Genomic DNA, 20,337 nt, shown 5'->3' with positions numbered 1-20,337 from the left:
TTTATTGTAAATAGACCCGCTGTCTCCAGCCCTGAACTTTTGACTGCAAATTACTGTTTTCAGGTGTGTCCGTCTAATTATTCAATGGAAGCCAAACAAGACTACAACTCCCAGAATGCATTATCCTGTCAAATAGAAGTCCAGGACTGGATACAGGGTCTGTAATTACCAAGAGGAGGTAGTCATGCTTTTGTGTACTCCTTAAAAGGTATAAAGTAGGTATCAAAAGAAAGATGACACCACTTTTAACATCATAAGTAATTCACAAATCACTAGCATTTGGAGAAAAAAAATGATTTTTGCAACTTAATGAATGGAAGACATTCAGTAAAAAACAAGGTCACGAAAGAGAAAGAGTTTCAAACAGATGTCGGAGCGCTTGAGAAAACTCTGCAACCTCAGCCCTGCCAAGTTTCCCAGGTCCATGAGTGATGTGCTGCTGCAGTCCAGGTTTTTTTGAGGAATCTGAGAATTGTAGTCTTGTTTATTCCATTATAAAAGAGGACTACAAGTCCCAGAATTCAAAGGAAAAAAACTCTGGACTGGAGCAGCACATCATGCATGGATGTGGGAAACTTCCAGCTATACAATCTTTATTTTTCAAGGAATTTACATACAAGAGCCGGTGAATGGCCTTAAAATATGGGCACCATCAGATTAGACTGGCTGCCTCGCTATGCTAGTCGGCTGCAAATGTTGGCGCCTTAACCAAGAAGTTCACCTGGTAAAGATTTTTTTTTATAATGAAATGCTTTGCTCATATAAAATTAACATGTAACACACACTTGTATTGAAAGTGTCCTTTTCACTTTAAAAGTTACTCTCACAAACGTGAGCCTGTATTTTAAAATGGCTCATGTTAGCTGCCACTTTGCTTTGTGAAAAGTGAACATTTATTTTGTAGTCAAAAAGCTGAAGCATCATTGAAGATGTATTGTGCTTATTTTTTCTCCTTCCTCCTTTAGAAAATAATGTTTTGCTCTTTGAGACTGTGGTTGAGTTTCTTAATTGAATGGAGGAACTCTAACTGTACCTCTGTGTGCAAACAGACCACATCTTACCTTCTAGTTTGGAGATCACCCTCATAGCTTGTTTGTGAAAACGTTTTGCATATTTTAATGAGACTGAAATTGTATGTTTTTGGTCTTCACTTGATTGGTTGGCTGTTTGAGAAGTTTCTTTTACTGATAATGGTAGAATTCTTTCAATTTGAGACCGTTTGCAGCCTTTAGGTCAAGTTCCCTTCATACTCTCTCACACTGGAGATTCAGATGCCTTTTCACTTGCCTTTGGATTCAGATCCTTTTCTGCCTGCTTTAAAATGCAAAGTCCCTTTTTTCCTCATTTGGAGCAGAAGCTTGCTACAGCCTTTCATAGAATTAGTGGCATCATTTTGCTTCCTTGACTTTCCTTCAGATTCCTCAGTATTCCTAGCCTAGCAGTGTAGGGGGTTCCTCTCCATGGGAGAGTGGATCTTCCCCATTCTACTGGAGGCAACTTCAAAATAGTTTCTCTTTGTCCATAAGATTTTGAATTACTTCGCAATATGTTGACTAATGAATTAATGTATTAGCTATAGAATTACAATGAATCCTGATGATTTGAGTTTGTAACTTTGCAAATGTTTAACAAACCTTCCTGGTTTTGAAACATAAACATTCGTTCCAGAGACAGGATGCTGAAAAGCTTTGCTGTCCCCAAGTATGGCGCTTTCAATATTATAAGTTTGCCAGGTGTGCTCAGACCCTATGGGCCAGATTACGAGTTTATGCACCTGAGAAATAAGATACCTTGGGGTAAATTATTTATGGGTGCGATAAATAACAGCTATTATGAGTTTGTGGAGAATAAAATGCGGATTATGGTGTTTCAATGGCTAAACTCTGCATGATATGGAAATTTTGCTATTCCCCCATTAAGGTTGAGGTATGTCAGTCAATCAGTCAATAAATAAATAAATCAGGATTTATAAAGCGAGGCTAATCACCTGACAGGGTATCCAGGCGCTTGCAGGTCCCGAAAGCTTATTTGAACAGTCAGGTCTTGAGGGCCCTTTGGAATTCCAGAAGTGAGGTGATGGTCCAGAGGTGCGTGCGGGGGCTGTTCCAGGTTTTTTTGCTGCACATGAGAGAACGAGCATCCTCACTTCTGCTGCGGTAGATGCGGGGAGTATGGGCAAGTGAAAGGGAGGCAGAGCGGCGTCTTCTCCATGGTTTGTGGCAGGTCAGGCGGTGGTTAATGTGTGCAGGTCCTTGGTTGCTTTGAGTCTTGTGTGCGTGGGTCAGCAGCTTGAATGGGCATCTCTTCTGTACGTGGAGCCAGTAGAGTTGTCTAAGGTGGGGTGTGATGTGGGTTCGTCTGGGAAGGCCGAGGATGAGTCTGGCTGCTGCGTTCTGTATGGTCTGAAATCTCTGTCGGAGGTGCGAGGCGATTCCTACATAGAGGGCATTGTCGCAGTCCAGTCAGCTGGTGATGAGGTCACAGTGCCACTTGAAGATCTTACATGCGCAAAGTGAGGATGCAGGCAGAGGAGACGGCGTTGATCTGTGATTTCACGGTGAGCTTGTTGTCAATGATGATTCTGAGGTTTCTGGCATGGTCAGAGGAGTGGGTGTGGGTCCTAGGTCTGGGGGCCACCAGGAGTTGTTTCATGTGCTGCTGCTGACGACAACGATCAGCACTTCCATCTTGTCTGTGTTCAGCTGCAGGCCGTTGTTCTTCATCCAATCAGCGCCACTTGTCATGCATCTGTGGAAGCTGGTTCTGGTGGTGGAGGGGTCGTCGGTGAGTGAGAGGATGAGTTGGGTGTCTGCGTAGGAAAGTATGTTGAGACCGTGGGATTTGACGATGTTGGCCAGCGGGATAATATGTGCGTTGAAGAGCGTGGGGCTGAAGGATGAGCCCCGGAGGACACCGTAGGTGCTCTCCTTAGGTTCATATATGGAAGGTGGGAGGTGGAACTTCTGGGTTCTTCTGGTGAGGAAGGAGGCGATCCATCTGAGCCTGTCCCCTTTGATGCCGATGTGGTGGAGTCTTTTGATCAGCATGTGGTGGGATACAGTGTCGAAGACTGCCTAGAGGTCGAGGAGGATCAAAACTGCTGTTTGTCCTCAGTCGAGGAGGGTTTGTATGTTGTCGGTGGCTGCGATCAGGGCAGTTTTGGTTCTGTGATTGCTACAGAAGCTGTATTGGGAGGCATCGAGTAGTTGGTTCTGCTGCAGGTATGTGATGGGTTGCTTGTTGATGATCTTTTCCAGTACCTTTGCTGGGAATGGGAGCAGGGAGGTTGGCCAGTAGTTTTTTGGTTCGCTGTGGTCAGCGGAGGGTTTTTGGAGTAGTGGTCTGAGTTGAGTAGAGTTATGCAACGTATTTGGATAATTATCAGAGGTGTTAAATACCTTCATACTTGTAATTCCGACTCATGCATAAACAAGGGTTTACGCATGGGTAGGAATTAACCAGCCCACTCATAATCAGGCCTCATGTCTGTTATCCAACATGAGGTATTCTCATTGGACAGCCTTGGAAGGATGATAGGCTGAGAGGTGCTGCTGTGATTGAACCCAGTGGAATGCAAACAGATTCCAGCAACTTTTAGCACAGGAGCACGAGAACAACATGAACAACTATAACACAAGCGGCACTTGTTTCTTTCTTTTGTGCTCTTTGTTAGGATGAACTGTGTCCTCACATCCAGAATGGATGCAAAGATGCAATTTGCACTACAATATAGCACTAAGGGCCAGATGTATCAAAGGGTTTTACCCATTCTATGTCTATCGGAAAATGTGTTCGTACATATGGCCCTAAATGCCAGGTTTCCATTTCACATAATTTCATATCATTTTTACAGAATATCGCATCATTAAGCAAAAGCAAATTATGCGAATTTTCACACGTCCCTCGCATTCTCCGGGTCATTGCCCAGGACAGCCCTACTGGCAGCCGGAGTCTTTGGTACGGTCCATTCTCCTCGGTACCCCAGGGCACCCGATACTGATGCTTCCAACATTAGTTAATATTCAGCCAACCAAAGCAATTTCTATAATTTCAATCTCAAAACAATGCACGAAAATATAGAAACAAGAATTAATCAATTTATGAAATATTTTATTACAGTCACAAACTAAAAAATATTAAAGAATCGAAATTTTAATTTTAATGGGAAGGTTGGGGCTTTTCTAAAAGTGCTTTTATTTCTAAAAGACGAAGCAGTATGCTGGACTCTAGTACTACAGTTTGTCCTTTTTGTTCCTAATTTAAACTCTCTTTTTGTAAGCCACAACACTGCTTCAAGTGACGCCACCAATCCCTCCTGCCACATTCTGTTTGCTGTGTTTCTGCTGCTCTCACAGATCAAGCTAAGGACATCAACTTCATGTAAAGTGTCTAAATTCTTCAGATCTAGAAGCTATTTTGAACTTGTCTATTGTACATTGCTTGTGTGTGTGTGTGTGTGTGTGTATATGTATATATATATATGTATATATATATATACATATACACACACACACTTTAATAATCTGCTAATATTATTTAATTTTCTAAACAGTGAGGGAGGACCCCCTGAGTGGTCATTGAAGACCCCAGGTTAAGAACCATAGTTTTAGTGTATTGAAAATGCATCAGCTAGAAAGGTGCGCATGTATGTACTAGACGCCATCTTTGAAGGGCTGGTGACGAGGGCATCCTTTCGAGGCCCTGGGGAGGGCAGATCCATTGTTTCTGTTAGGGGTCACTGATTTTCCTGAGAGCCCCAGAGTAGAGCATATTCCATGTCAGGGACCAGCACATGGGGGACTGCCTTGATGCCCCTGTGTGCTCTTGTAGAACACAGGTGTCTTGTTTCCCTTAGGAGCCCTTGCCAAGGGTAGGCTGCATGCCTCTGACCAGTGGCCCATGCAGCAGGTCACCACTCTAACACAGGTCACCTGAATCCTCTGTTTCTTGTGAAGATGTCTGTGTAGGTTGCACTCACCTCTGCCTTGTCTCTCTTCTAGGTCTACACCAGGTATGGGAAGTGCTACACCTTCAACGCAGACAAGCGCCACCCCAAGGTGACCCGCCAGGGCGGTATGGGCAACGGCCTGGAGATCATGTTGGACATCCAGCAGGAGGAGTACCTGCCCATCTGGAGGGAGACCAGTAAGTGTGTGCTTCATGTTCACTAACGAAGATGTGCTTGTACACTCACCAGTAACTATGCGTTTCATGTTCACTAGCGAGCATGTGCTTACACACTCACCAGTAACTGTGCACTTCATGTTCATTAGCGAGGATGTGCTTGCATGCTGACCAGTAACTGTGCACTTCATGTTCACTATCGAGCATGTGCTTGCACGCTCACCAGAAACTGTATGCTTCATGTTCCTTAGCAAGGGTGTGCTTGCATGCTCACCAGTAACTGTGTGCTTCATATTCACTAACGAAGATGTGCTTGCATGCTGACCAGTAACTGTGCACTTTATGTTCACTAATGAAGATGTGCTTCCAAACTCATTAGTATCTGTGCACTTCATGTTCACTAGCGAGCATGTGCTTACACACTTACCAGTAACAACGCACTTCATGCTCACTAGCGAGCATGTGCTTGCATGCTCATCAGTAACTGTGTGCTTCATGTTCATTAGCAAGGGTGTGCTTGCATGCTCACCAGTAACTGTGCATTTCATGTTCACTAACGAAGATGTGCTTGTACACTCACCAGTAACTATGCGCTTCATGTTCACTAGTGAAGGTGTGCTTGCACACTCACCAGTAACTGTGCGCTTCATGTTCACTAATGAAGGTGTGCTTGCATGCTGACTAGTAACTGTGCACTTCATGTTCACAAATGAGGGTGTGCTGATCACTAGTGACGGTGTGCTTACAAGCTCACCAGTAACTGTGCGCTTCATGTTGTCTATTATGACTTTGCTTGCACACTCACCAGTAGATGTGTGCTTTATGTTCATTAGCTACGGTGTGTTTGAACGCTCACCAGTAACTGTGCGCTTCATGTTCACTAGTGAGGGTGTTCTTGCATGCTCACCGGTAACTGTGCATTTCATGTTCACTGGTGAGGGTTTGCTTGCACGCTCACCAGTAACTGTGCGGTTCATGTTCACTTGCAAAGGTGTGCTTGAACGCTCATCAGTCACTGTGCACTTTATCTTCACTAGTAAGGGTGTATTTGCACGCATTCCAGTAGCTGTGTGCTTCAAGTTCACTATTAAGGGTGTGCTTGCATGCTCACCAGTAGCTGCGTGATTCATGTTCATGTGCAAGGGTGTGCTTGCAGGCTCACCAGTAACTGTGCACTTCATGCTCACTAGCAAGAGTGTGCTTGCATGTTCACCAGAAATTACAAGCTTCATGTTCAATGGTAAGGGTGTGCTTGCACACTCACCAGTAACTTTGTGCTTCATGTTTCCTACTAAGTGTATGCTTCCACGCTCACAAATAACAGTGGACTTCATTTATTTAGCAAGGGTGTGCTTGCACTCTCACCAGTAACTGTGTGCTTCATGTTCAGTAGCAAAATGTTCTTGTACACTCACCAGTAATTGCATGCTTTATGCTCATTAGTGAGGGAGTGCTTGAACGCTCAAGGTGTGCTTACACGCTCACCAGTAACTGTGTGCTTCATGATCACTAGTAGGTTTGTGCTTGCACACTCACCAGTAACTGGGCACTTCATGTTCACTAGTAAAGGTGTGCTGTACACTCACCAGTAACTATGCGCTTCATGTTCACTACTAAGAGTACGGCTTCATGCTCACCAGTAACTGTGTGCTTCATGTTCACTAGTACAGGGGTGCTTGCACGCTCACTAGTCATCTGCGCTTCATGTTCACTAGTAAGGATATGGCAGCATTTTCTCCAGTAACTGTGTCCTCCCTGATCAATAGTAACTCTCTGCTTCATGTTCACTAGTAACGGTGTGCTTTCACGTTCAGCAGTAACTGAATGCTCCATGTGCATTACTAAGTGTGTGCCTCCACGTTCATGCATGTGTCTCTAGCAGACCATGGTAGATTCTTGCAGGCTTTGTTAGATATATCTTGAATTTCTTCTTAACATTCCAGAAATCTTTACATTGTATTATAAGATTGTGTCTCCATTCCATTATCCTTATATAAGTTAGTGCACCCTTATAAAAAATTAATGCACTTCAATTTGTAAGTCACAAAAAGACTGAAATATATTGATTGTTCTGGACTTACTAGTTCTAAAGTTCGATTTTAATTGTATCCTGTAATACACTAAATACTGGGATTTGACCTGTTTGTTGATGCCACTCAGTTGTATCAACAAAAGTATTCTTGGTAAAGAAAATAGAGCAATGTTTACAAGGTCACTCAGCTTAGTCAAGTGAGCCAGGCTGGGAATGCCTGGGTCCTGGCATCTTTGAGGCCTCATTTTACAGTGGCCTTCAAACAATAAACACATATGAAATTGTTTCTGAGGACTAATGACCAGGTTTCCAGAACCCTTTTGCAGTTGCAAACCCTGAGATGCACAAATCACAGGGTTTGTGAACACCAAAGGGCTGTTCAATAGACACCACCTGCATTAAAAACATCTTTCCCATTAGAAGAGGAAGTGCAGAGATGGAGGTCTTCTGTCCCTTCCAGGCCTCCATCCATGAATTTACAGCCTCACAGGAGGCGACAACCTGTGACCAGCCTTAAATCAAAATTATAGGAGTTGTCAGAGGAATGTCCCCATCTAGTTACAACTTACAGTGACATGTTGTAATATTTTTGACTGCAATTGTGGTCACAAACCATTGATCAGATACCGACCCTTGGGCTGAGGTGATAAATGATTTGCAGGGAGCAAGCTGCCCTCAGATTATCATGCTGGTGGCATCAGGCAGAGCAGACAATAGTCCAGGGGAAAGCAGCCTTCTCCACGCCATGTCTTTCCGAAGGGGAATCACTTTTTTTAAAAGTAGGACCTATTTCTTTAATGAACATGTTCTGCTTTGAAACAATGTTTTCTGCTTGGCAAAACAAATGCAGGGTCGGAGATCTGCTTTCCTGCATAGGTTGCCATCCCTACATGTGCAGCCAGTCCTACGGGCGTGCGAATTGCGACCTTTCAAATTGATATTCATGAGGCAGGTCATTTTGTGACCCCGTATATCGACAATGATGCAACTTAGTAATACCTCGGCCGGAATTCCAATTAAGGTCCCCTTCGTAAACCAGACAAAGTGTAAACAGGACAAGATTGTGAATTGCAATAGTACATCAGGTCCTTATTAGTTTCCTGGTGAAAGCCAGAACCAATTGCTCACATCTGGCAGATTAAAGTCCCACTGGTGAAAGCTGGAGGGGGCTGAAGCAGAGGCCTGGAAGGCTGTCAGAGGACTGATGGCAGCTCGACCCGGATCTACACCTGCTGGCTTGTGCAGCCCCAGCTCTCCTGTGCTGCTGCTTCGCGCTTGCTTTCAACTTGATTTTTTCCCTGTTTGCCTTCTCCTTGCTTTTCCGTCATTCTCACTGTTTCTCCTTGCTTTAGTCCCCATTTTTTGTGTGCCCACTCCCTGCTTTTCATTTGTTCTCACTGATCTCTCCTTGCTTTTTCACCCATTGTTTGAGTGCCTTCCCTTTGCTTTTCCCTCATTTTCACTGGTTTCCTTTGCTTTTCCCAACATTTTTTGTGCCTTCTCCTTGCTTTTCCCTTCTTTTCAGTAGTTTCTCCTTGCTTTTTCCCTTGTTTTTTGTGTGCCTTTTCCTTGCTTTTCTCCTGTTTTCACTACTTTCCTTTGCTTTTCCCAACATTTTTTGTGTGCCTTCTCCTTGCTTTCCCTCGTTTTCACTACTTTGTCCTTGCTTTTACCCTTGTTTTTTGTGCTCCTTCTCCTTGGTTTTTGCTCATTCTCTCTGGTTTATCTTATCAGCCCCTTCCACTCACAGTGCATAGGGAAAGATGTAGCCACTGAAATTAGTACCACACTAAAACTGGGCGGTGCCACATGTGGCTTCTGGTCTCGCCCACTCTGTGCATCTCACCGAAGAAGCCTGCCATGGTCCTTCTGTCTTATTCAGGGTACCACTGAGCTAAACTGGGGGCGTCCATGCCAGTACCAACTCACACCCTTCCTTTGGCTGGGAATGAATTCACAGATGGAATCAGGACTCAAAATCGGTGGCCCTGGGTGAGGAAAGACATGACAGCCTCATTGAGGAAGGTTGCTACTTCCAATGCAAGTGTGACAGCCTTGCTGGGGAGGGTAGGTGCTCCCATAACAGAAGGATGGGCTTGCTGAGAAGTATTCATGCTGGTCATTATTTTACAGACAGGTGTGACAATGTGTGCAGCCCTGAAAGGCAGTGAAAGTCAACACTCCTTTGTGTAGCTGTGTCCTGTCACTGCCAAATTGTCCATCTATGGTAGGACTGCCCCAGCATGCACAGCTGGCATCTACCACCAACCCTGTTAGTTCCTGGATGAATGTATTTATGTACGTTTTTTATGTATAACGCCAACCTAGCCAAAAGGCAGAGGAGCGCTGTACGGGGTCAAAGTCAAAGATAGTCAGCAAAAGATTGGAGAAGATGCAGGTTTCTTGCAGCTGGGTTGGACTGGTAGTCTGCCTGAATGTAGTGTTCTTTAGAAAGGTGTGTCCTCAATTCTTTCCTAAATTGGAGCAGCTTTGGGGCGGTCCTGAAAGATATGGACATAGGCAGAACAGGCTTGCGGCCTTTTCCCTTTTTGCATTTCTTTGCCTCCAGTCTGATGGCAACTTGGATGCAAGTGTCCAGAGAGAGCCCAGAGATGGGGGCTTGTCAGACAGATATGTGTGTGCTGGTCCTAATGGGTTTGTATCTGGTGAATATTAGGAAGGGGAGGTCAATCTAGGCCACACTGAAGTCCTCCTGCCTTCACTTTTACTGCTACGTCTTGACAAGCACTTACAACACACTAATTTCTTGCTCTGAGTGAGTCTGGCATAGTCATCAGAAGAGGATTATCAAACATAAGAGAAAGTGGTGAGCAGAAGGTTCAGGAAGAGAGGTGCTCCTGAGAACAAATCATCTTGAGCTGAAAGAGCTGTATAGAGAAAGGAAAGACTTGTTTCCGGTAAAAAGAAGCTACAAAACACACACACATAGTTTATGTCTCTTTGTGTTCCATTGAGAGCAAACTTAAAACATCTTTCTCAAACATTGGCAAAGTGATGAGAGCAGGACTTCAAGGACATTTCCAAACACACAAAGACCCATATTTATGTAGAATGGCGCACAACGGCGCTAACGCAGTTGTACGTCATTTTATTTAGTGCAAGCTAACGCCATTCCATAACGCCAGCCGTGTGTCAAATTTGAGTAATGACGCACGATGGTGCTAAGGAATAGCTAGCATTAAAAAAAAGATGCTAGCCGGGTGGGATGGCGTTAGGGGGAATGGCGCTAGTGGGTCAGAAATTACATTAGGCTGGTTAGCGGCAAAAATTCTGCCGCTAAGCAGCCTAGTGTTATTCTCTGATGCACAAGCAGCCAAAAAATGACTCCTGTCTAAGTTTGGAGTCATGCCCACCACCCCAATGCCCACCACAGGGGAGCAGTTTCTCCTGGGCAAGCCCAAAATACCCAGTGCCAGGCAGAGGGCCCCATGTAAGGGGCAGCTAATGGCACAACACACACATACACACTTACCTTCAACTTACCTGGGCTAGGCTCCCTTCACCTGTGGTGTCCCTGTGGTGTGGGTGGTGGTGTTGCTGGGGCTTGGAGTGGGCCTACCTGCACCCTAATGCCTAGTCTGACCCAGGCGTTAAATATTGGCACTAAGCGGGCTTAGCACCATTATTTAGGCCCGCTCTCTCTTTGCACATCGCTTCTGCGCCGGGAGGTAAATATGGCGCTAGGGAGTTAGCGCCGTGTTTAGGACGGGAACGCCTACCTTGCATCTCATTGACGCAAGGTGGTTTCGCACATCCTAAACATGGCGCTAACTCCAATATTTTGACGCTAGACGGGTCTAGCGTCAAAATATAAATATGGAGTTAGGTTAGTGCTGTTTTAGCGCCAAAATAATTGGCACTAACATCCATAAATATGGGCCATATTTTTTTGTCTCTCAAAGGATGTCTAAAATCAAGGAATTTCTTGGAATAAAAAGAAAGATAAAGAATGAAGGCGCACTGACAAAAAGAAATGTGAACCGATTGTTGTAGGGACTGTGGGCAATGCGATGCTGTGACCGGAGGCAATGAAGTTACCCAGCCTTAGAGGAGCATTGCTTCGAGAGGGGGTGTTTGGAGTGATACACGTCCCCTAATACATTTATTTTCTGATAAGTAGTTGGGTACAGGTGCGTTCAGTCTGGTATGGTGAGGTGTCTGTCACGTAGGATTTTACCAGGAATGTTTACACACACAGACAAAAACACACACACACAATCTCTCTCCCTCTCTATTTTGAAAGTCCTCAAAAATGTTGGTTATTTTGCAAAATATTGTGTTTTCTCTATTAGTACTCCTACCAACCTGCATTCCTCTCCTTTCCGCTGCCCCTTAAACCCTCTAATGCATTCTGCTTGTCCTATAATGTGTTAACATTATATGCCAGTGTGATTATTAGAAAATCTGAAGCTCACGCCCCCCCATCTTACTGACCAAGCCACACACCCCTCTACTTTTATCAATTGAAATAACTGGCACAAAATGTATATAGGAAAGTCTGAACTCATAATGAAACCTAAAAGCAGCATACGTGGCACAACCCTTTAATGACCTAATACACACTGCCAGTAAGCAGCTTTTTAAAAGGAACACTTGAGGATAGAGAGAGAGGTACATCTTCCAGCTTCGGGGGGGCTTCAACAGTGCTGCAGTGACACCAGTTACTCCAAGATGCCCATGTGCAGTCTTGCACATCTGGTCTTCTCACACATGTGTCTGAGAGCGGCTGGCTACATGAGTCAGGTATGTCTTATGCGGCACAGGTGACGGCGCACAGTGTGACTAGAATCGGCCACAGTTCTCCTGCGCTATAGCTCAGACATGTACACTTGCTCGTTCCTTCACCTTGAGTATCTATGGCTGGCATGTGAAAACAGACTTCAATAGCATATTTAGGTATAACTCCAAAGAACCAAAGGTCTATGTTGCATAAAGCTTTTTCTACAAAAATATTGGAAGGGAGTACTTTTCCCCCACATTAAGCCCGAAACAATACTTTAACTCCATATGTAGGCTCGATTTAGGAATCTAATATAGATCGAAAGTTTCAGTGGTAAATGTTTATGAAAGGTCTGGATTTTGGCGGCCTCTGTTTTAGAGCATTTAGTTTTGCAGAATTACCTTTCTCCCTTATGACTTTACATGGGAGTTTCATGTCGCACATGAGTGTCGCATTGAGCCATAGCGGATTGAAGCCTTCATAGGAACAGATTTTACTGTGATGTTCTTACAGTCTTGGCCACAGTACTAACAGGTAGTTGTTCTGCTCCTTTGATGCCAACTGTGCCCATGGTAGCTGTCAGTGCCTTTACGTCTAGACCATGGGTACTCGCAAACATTTTCCCAGGGGCCAAAAAGTTTGGTCTGTGACGAACCTGGGGGCCGCACTGATGCCAGGGCGGTGGGGGTCGGGTGGGGTGACTAGGGGTATTGGTGACAAGGTAGGTGTAGGGGTAGCAAAGGATATACATCTAGTGGCTGAAATAAACAATGGGAAACCAGAAAACCTGGAATTAATCCCATCTTACCCAATTTTCCAAATTGTGTGATCCTAGGCAATTGTTTAGTGTCACTTTACCTCCTTTTTCTGCATTATCACATTTAAGATGACCTTGAAATACATGATTCATGGTGGGCGCTGCACATAACCTGCTTCTATGTTTGATTTAATAAACTATAATGTTGTTATGTATGATAGGAACCCAGGCCACCCATAAAGGGCACATACCAAGTGACTTGCCTCTTTAATTTACTATAGGTGGTGTTCTCAGGGTAAGGGAAATAATTAATGTTTCCAAATATTATGTTTGAAAATTATCACTTTAAAAGGAATACATCTCAATGCACTGATAAAATAAATTGTACTAAGGCGAAAAGGTTCTGCATGTTAACTAAATACACTTAATTTTGAAGAGACTGTCTTAATTTTACACTTATGCTGCAAGGTGTCTTTAAAAATGAAGGCGTTTCTGAAGTTAAGTGCAGGAGTCCCTTCTTCCTTTCTTTAGCACCAATTAAGTTTGAAATAAAAGATTGTCTGTGTATTTAATATTTTTGTTAGTGTGGAGTCGAGCAAACAGCTGCCCAGTGCTCCTGTTGCCCCAGGGGCCGCATGTAAACGTCAGAGGGGCCGCATGAGGCCCGCGGGCCGTACTTTGAGTATCCCTGGTCTAGACCATAGACCGCCACTGCACACTTGGGGTGACCGCTCCAACACTCCACACGTGGGGCGACCACTTCTTAGGTCCATTGAGAAGTAAGGAGAAGACCTGTTCCTCCCCCTCAGAGCCTGTAGACTTCAGTTTTTGGAGGCTGTCGCCTTTGCCTCTCATTCTCACAAGAGCATCCCTCCTCACGGGTGCACCTCTTTTTAGACGTTACATCTGCGCCACACATACCTGGCAACCATTGTCACTGTCCACACAGCACCCATAGGGTATTTTCTGCATCACAGTCTTCGATTCCCTTTTTGTTTCCATCTGTACGTTCAAGCCATTAACCTGTTTCAGCTCACGCTTTTTAGGTTTCGCCTGCGCAGCGCTTGTGCTGTGCTTCCGAAGTCTCTTGTGAATTAAAAAAAAATCTTAGAAGGGGCTTACAACCTGCTTCTTACTCACCTGAACTTACCATTGGTTTAGTCCAATGTTGCTCTCTGTGTTCCTGATTGGCCAGCAGGTCATCTGCTTTTACTTCCTCTTCTGCTTTGCCGTCCTTGCCATCGTGTGGAGCCTGGACCAAGTAAAGTTTCCGATCACTGGCTATTGGCCAGTGTCCTATCACTGGCTACTTCAGTGTGAAGGTACAATTTTTGCATTTACTAATGCACACTCCTTACGAGTGCATCTGCCAGTCGTCTCTCTCCTCTGGGTGGTCTTACAGTATACCTGACCCCACATATGAGCAATATGTGAATGTGGGACTATTACAATCATGTACGTATAGGAAGAGTGAAGGCAGTCACTACTGCTCAGTTATCACTTCTATACTGCTGTGTGTGTTACATCATACGTACATCCTGAGAGAACGCTGAAGGAATTTACGTGATATAGTAAACATTATGAGCAATTATGCACAATTGTGACTCACTCTTGCGTACTCCAGACATGCATTTATATATTGTTATGAATCAGCCCCATTCTAGTGTAATCTATGTCATAGCGCTAGTAGTAAAGGATCATTTGTAACAATTTTCACTCATGAAATAGCAAATGAATGTGATCACATTTAAACGTCGAGTAAAGCCTTTACAAGGTTGTTCCCGGTTCCCGCGGAGGCGAGATGCGGCGGAGCACACCGCCCTTCACCATTCGCTATCCCGCTACGATGGATGAATACACGCGGCCTCTCTGCGCATTCGTCACTCAGCTTCTGTCCGGTTTTTCTGTTTACACTGTGAGCACAACGGGAACCACAGCCCTCCCGATGCATCATGTATAGGTGCACTCTACATCTGAGTGTGCGACAGAGCGCGGCTCTGCGAATATTCCCGAGACACTATGCTTTCTTCAGCATTATTCTCTGCAACAGATATCACACCGTGGAAGTCATTTTCACAAGGGACTCAAAATCGTGGTACTTTTAGCCTTTGTTTCTTTTATACTATATTGCAGTGGTTCCAAAACGTTTTACTTCTATGGACCCCCCTTCATCACTACTGGTGCCCGGGGACCCCCCGTTAATCTCTATTGGAATCCGGGGACACCCCACTGAGTCATTACTGAAAGCTGGGGACCTAATTTGTTAATATTCTTTCATTTTCTAAGCAGTCGCGCCCCCCCTGAGGAGGCTTCGTGGACCCCCAGGGGTCCCCAGACCACCGGTTGGGAATCACTGCCACACTGCATCCTCTGTCTCTAGTTCAGCTGCTTCCATTAAACTGATGCATTGAACAGATCACTCCCTTCCAAGAGAGGCTGGAGCAGGTACATCTGCACCCCACACTGGCACTGGGAGCGCGAAATGAACACGCACGTAGTGCCACGCAAGAGCTTGAAATAAACATGCACAGTGCCACGCAAGGAGCTTGGAATAAACACGTAGTGCCACACAAGGAGCTTGAAATAAACACGCACGTCGTGCCACGCAAGGAGCTTGAAATAAACACGCACATGGTGCCATGCAAGGAGCTTGAAATAAACTCGCATAGTGCTACGCAATGAGCTTGAAATAATGCATAGTGCCACGCAAGAGCTTGAAATAAACAAGCACGTAGTGCAACGCAAGGAGCTTGAAATAAACACGCATAGTGCCACGCAAGAGCTTGAAATAAACAAGCACGTAGTGCAACGCAAGGAGCTTGAAATAAACATGCATAGTGCCACGCAAGAGCTTGAAATAAACACGTGCAGTGCCACGCAAGGAGCTTGAAATAAACACGCAGAGTGCCACGCAATGAACTTGAAATAAACATGCATAGTGCCACGTAAGGAGTTTGGATTAAACATGCACGTAGTGCCACGCATGGAGCTTGGAATAAACACGCATAGTGCCATGCAAGGAGCTTGGGAATAAACACGTAGTTCCACGCAAGGAGCTTGAAATAAACACGCATAGTGCCACGCAAGGAGCTTGGAATAAACACGCACGTAGTGCCACGCAAGGAGCTTGAAATAAAAACGCACGTAGTGCCACGCAAGGAGCTTGAAATAAACACGCAAGTAGCGCCATGCAAGGAGCTTGAAATAAACACGCACAGTGCCACGCAAGGAGCTTGAAATAAACATGCACAGTGCCAAGCAAGGAGCTTGAAATAAACAAGCACGTAGTGTTACGCAATGAGCTTGAAATAAACACACATAGTGCCACGCAAGGAGCTTGAAATAAACATGCAGAGTGCCACGCAATGAACTTGAAATAAACATGCATAGTGCCACGCAAGGAGTTTGGAATAAACACTTAGTGCCACACAAGGAGCTTGAAATAAACATGCATAGTGTCACGCAAGGAGCTTGGATTAAACATGCACGTAGTGCCACGCAAGGAGCTTGGAATAAACATGCATAGTGCCATGCAAGGAGTTTGGCATAAACACGTAGTGCCACGCAAGGAGCTTGGAATAAACACGCACGTAGTGCCACGCAAGGAGCTTGAAATAAACACGCACAGTGCCACGCAAGGAGCTTGAAATAAACATGCACAGTGCCACGGAAGGAGCTTGAAATAAACAAGCACGTAGTGATTCGCAATGAGCTTGAAATAAAAACGCAATAGTGCCACGCAAGAGCTTGAAATAAACATGCATAGTGTCACGCAAGGAGCTAGAAATAAACACGCACAGTGCCACGCACTGAGCTTGAAATAAACAGGCATAGTGCCATGCAAGGAGTTTGGAATAAACACGTAGTGCCACACAAGGAGCTTGAAATAAACACGCATAGTGCCACGCAAGGAGCTTGGATTAAACATGCACGTAGTGCCACGCAAGGAGCTTGGAATAAACACGCATAGTGCCATGCAAGGAGTTTGGGAATAAACACGTAGTTCCACGCAAGGAGCTTGAAATAAACACGCATAGTGCCACGCAAGGAGCTTGGAATAAACACGCACGTAGTGCCACGCAAGGAGCTTGAAATAAAAACGCACGTAGTGCCACGCAAGGAGCTTGAAATAAACACGCAAGTAGCGCCATGCAAGGAGCTTGAAATAAACACGCACAGTGCCACGCAAGGAGCTTGAAATAAACATGCACAGTGCCATGCAAGGAGCTTGAAATAAACAAGCACGTAGTGTTACGCAAAGAGCTTGAAATAAACACGCATAGTGTTACGCAAGGAGCTTGAAATAAACACGCACAGTGCCACGCAATGAGCTTGAAATAAACACGCATAGTGCCATGCAAGGAGTTTGGAATAAACACGTAGTGACACGCAAGGAGCTTGAAATACACACGCACAGTGCCACGCAAGGAGCTTGAAATACACACGCACAGTGCCACGCAAGGAGCTTGAAATAAACAAGCACGTAGTGCTATGCAATGAGCTTGAAATAAAAACGCATAATGCCACGCAAGACCTTGAAATAAACACGCATATTGTCACGTAAGGAGCTTGAAAAAAACACGCACAGTGCCACGCAAGACCTTGAAATAAACACGCATAGTTTCACGTAATGAGCTTGAAATAAACACGCACAGTGCCACGCAAGAGCTTGAAATAAACACGCACAGTGCCACGCAAGAGCTTGAAATAAACAAGCACGTAGTGCCACGCAAGGAGCTTGAAACAAACAGGCGTAGTGCCACGCAAGGCCTGTTTTACGTTAACTTTATTTGACCGATGCTGCAAAAAGAACTTTGACAGTGGAGATGATTAGTTGGGGAACACATTTTACCACCGAAAGACACTGAAGAAGGTGCTCGGCTTAAGAACCTGTCTGGTAAGTGCGTTTAATACTTTACCGTTGCGGGGCCTCTAGGAGCTAGAGGTAGTTGACAAGCACACGGTGAACAGTCTCGTGATTGAGACTCCCACACGAAACGGAGCGTCAGATTTTATTTTTGGACGCAGACTTGTTTTTCTCATGAGTTTTGTGCGGTTTTCATAGAGTGAAATGTCTGGCTTCTTGGCACTAAGAACCATCGCCTGCTGCGATGGGTTTGCTGCGGGTAGGAGTTTGCCGTTTAATTCTGCTCACTTTTTGGGGGTGAGGGGGGCACGTACCGTCGTTTAAAATGATGGAAATCGGATGCCCGCAGTTCAGGGTGTCAGGCAGAAATATACTGCATTAAGTTTCAAATAAAACACGGCTGAAGAAAATATTCCCAGGTTGGGACACTCATCTATTTTGTTCACAGGGCGTTTTTCCACCGTAGAAACGCAGACATTGATTGCTTTGAAGCAATGAAGATTTTCAGGTTTCACCCGCACTGAGCTTGCGAAGTTTTTAATATTTAAAAAATCTTAAAAGGGGCTTAATTTCTCTTTTCTTGCCGCATATTTTACTCCACACTGCTACATAATTTGCCTCTGACCTGCTGCATAATTCCAGTGGCCCTGACCATACCTTAGCTCCTAAGTGCGCATAGGCAAAACATATTGCCTTTGCCAATACTTGTCTTATAATGAATGTAAAACCAAGGCAGTGAAACAGAGCACAGTGCAATTTAAACACAAATTCAGCTCCAAAATTTTCACTCGGAGGGCTAGCCGTACAGGCAGAGACCTCATATGTGCACCCCAAGCGTATTCTTCCAACCCAGCAGTGAGTTCCAAGCACCTAGAGACATCCTCAAAGGTCAAAGGGCATCTTTCAGCCCTGGGTGAGTCCAGACAGCAGAGATCCGCCTTTCCTCAGCCACTGGCCTGTGTCTTGCCCCAGAGGTCACAGACTGGGCGTCCGCCTGCATGTGTGCGGCTTGCAGACTGCCGCTTGGCTAGCAGAAGGCTCAAGGCTGGGATGTGGCTTTAGGGCCAGAGCTGCCAACTTCAGAGCCAGGTTCGAGTCTCTGCGTTGGCGCAACATCCTGTGATTCTGTGCAAATCGCTTAATCTCCCCGTGCCTACAGATCAGCGCCTTGAGACGCTCACTTGTGATGTGCTGTGCTTTACAAATCCTGGATTTATTTATTCCATCATACACGCGCCTTTTAATCGGAGATGGGCGTGGCCACAACACAGTGTTAATGTCTAAAGTTAGCATCCTCAGGCGACGATAGTGTTCGGCTGATCTCTTGCACGTGGTCAGATTTCCTCCGTGCATGTCAAGACCCCGACCCCTGTGGGGTGTGAAACGGTGGGCACAATTCTGCCGATCCCTTTGGCTTTCCCCCTCAACCACCCTTGAACGCTGGTAGTTCAATAGAGCATGTAGTGTCAAGAAGACACAAGCAGTCACAGGCACTATGTGCTTTGCAGAGAAGACTGCAAGATGTGTTTGTGGGTTTTGTGGCTGCCCTGCAGTTACAAGCTCTCAGGCTTCTCAGGGTGCCCCGGAAGAACCACACGGGCTGGCGGTGCAGTCTCTCCCTAGGTCACAGCAGACACCCCCAGTTGTCCTGCACCAGCTTCTCAGTGCCCACCTTTTATAGGTATCATGTCTCTCAGGCAAGGGAACCCCCAGCACCACTCCCCAGGACCCAACCACCTCGTTCCCTCAAGGGACATTCAACCACCTCGTTCCCTCAAGGGACACTCAACCAGCTCGTTCCCTCAAGGGACACTCAACCAGCTCGTTCCCTCAAGGGACACTCAACCAAGTCCTTCCCTCAAGAGACACTCTACCAAGTCCTTCCCTCAAGAGACACTCCAATGAGCTCCTTCCCTCAATGGACACTCAAAAGCTCATTCCCTCAAGGGACACTCAACCACCTCGTTCCCTCAAGGGACACTCAACCACCTCGTTCCCTCAAGGGACATTCAACCACCTCGTTCCCTCAAGGGTCACTCTACCAAGTCCTTCCCTCAAGAGACACTCCAATCAGCTCCTTCCCTCAATGGACACTCAAAAGCTCATTCCTTCAAGGGACGCTCAACCACCTCGTTCCCTCAAGGGACATTCAACCACCTCGTTCCCTCAAGGGTCACTCTACCAAGTCCTTCCCTCAAGAGACACTCCAATCAGCTCCTTCCCTCAACAGACACTCAAAAAGCTCATTCCCTCAAGGGACACTCAACCACCTCGTTCCCTCAAGGGACATTCAACCACCTCGTTCCCTCAAGGGACACTTAACCAGCTTGTTCCCTCAACGACATTCAACCACCTCAATCCCTCAAGGGACATTCAACCACCTCGTTCCCTCAAGGGACACTTAACCAGCTTGTTCCCTCAAGGACATTCAACCACCTCGATCCCTCAAGGGACACTCAACCACCTCGTTCCCTCAAGGGACACTCAACCAAGTCCTTCCCTCAAGAGACACTCTACCAAGTCCTTCCCTCAAGAGACACTCAATCAGCTCCTTCCCTCAACGGGCACTCAAAAAGCTCATTCCCTCAAGGGACACTCAACCACCTTGTTCCCTCAAAAGACACTCAACCAGCTCGTTCTCTCGAGGCACGCTCAACTAGCACGATCCCTCAAAATACACTCAACCATCTCGTTCCCTCAAAGGACACTAAACCATCTTGTTCCCTCAAGGGACACTCAACCAGCTCGTTCCCTCAAGGGACACTCAACCACCTTGTTCCCTCAAGAGAGACACTCAACCAGCTCGTTCCCTCAAG

At 45.6% G+C, this 20,337-nt stretch overlaps 1 protein-coding gene across 2 annotated transcripts in view; it reads left to right on the top strand.

Annotated features, from left to right (window-relative positions):
- ASIC4 (acid sensing ion channel subunit family member 4) overlaps window positions 1-20,337 on the top strand; it is a 942,253-nt gene that overhangs the window by 886,686 nt on the left and 35,230 nt on the right. For both annotated transcript variants that reach the window (XM_069227149.1, XM_069227150.1), the window contains exon 2: window positions 5,001-5,145. In XM_069227149.1, coding sequence (XP_069083250.1) covers window positions 5,001-5,145 — 145 coding nt within the window. The remainder of the gene's footprint in view (window positions 1-5,000; window positions 5,146-20,337) is intronic.

Source organism: Pleurodeles waltl, chromosome 3_2 (assembly GCF_031143425.1).
Source record: "Pleurodeles waltl isolate 20211129_DDA chromosome 3_2, aPleWal1.hap1.20221129, whole genome shotgun sequence".
Classification (NCBI taxonomy): Eukaryota; Metazoa; Chordata; class Amphibia; order Caudata; family Salamandridae; genus Pleurodeles; species Pleurodeles waltl.
The sequence above is the reverse complement of the archived record's forward strand: the minus strand, read 5'-3'. Positions and strand labels throughout refer to the sequence as shown.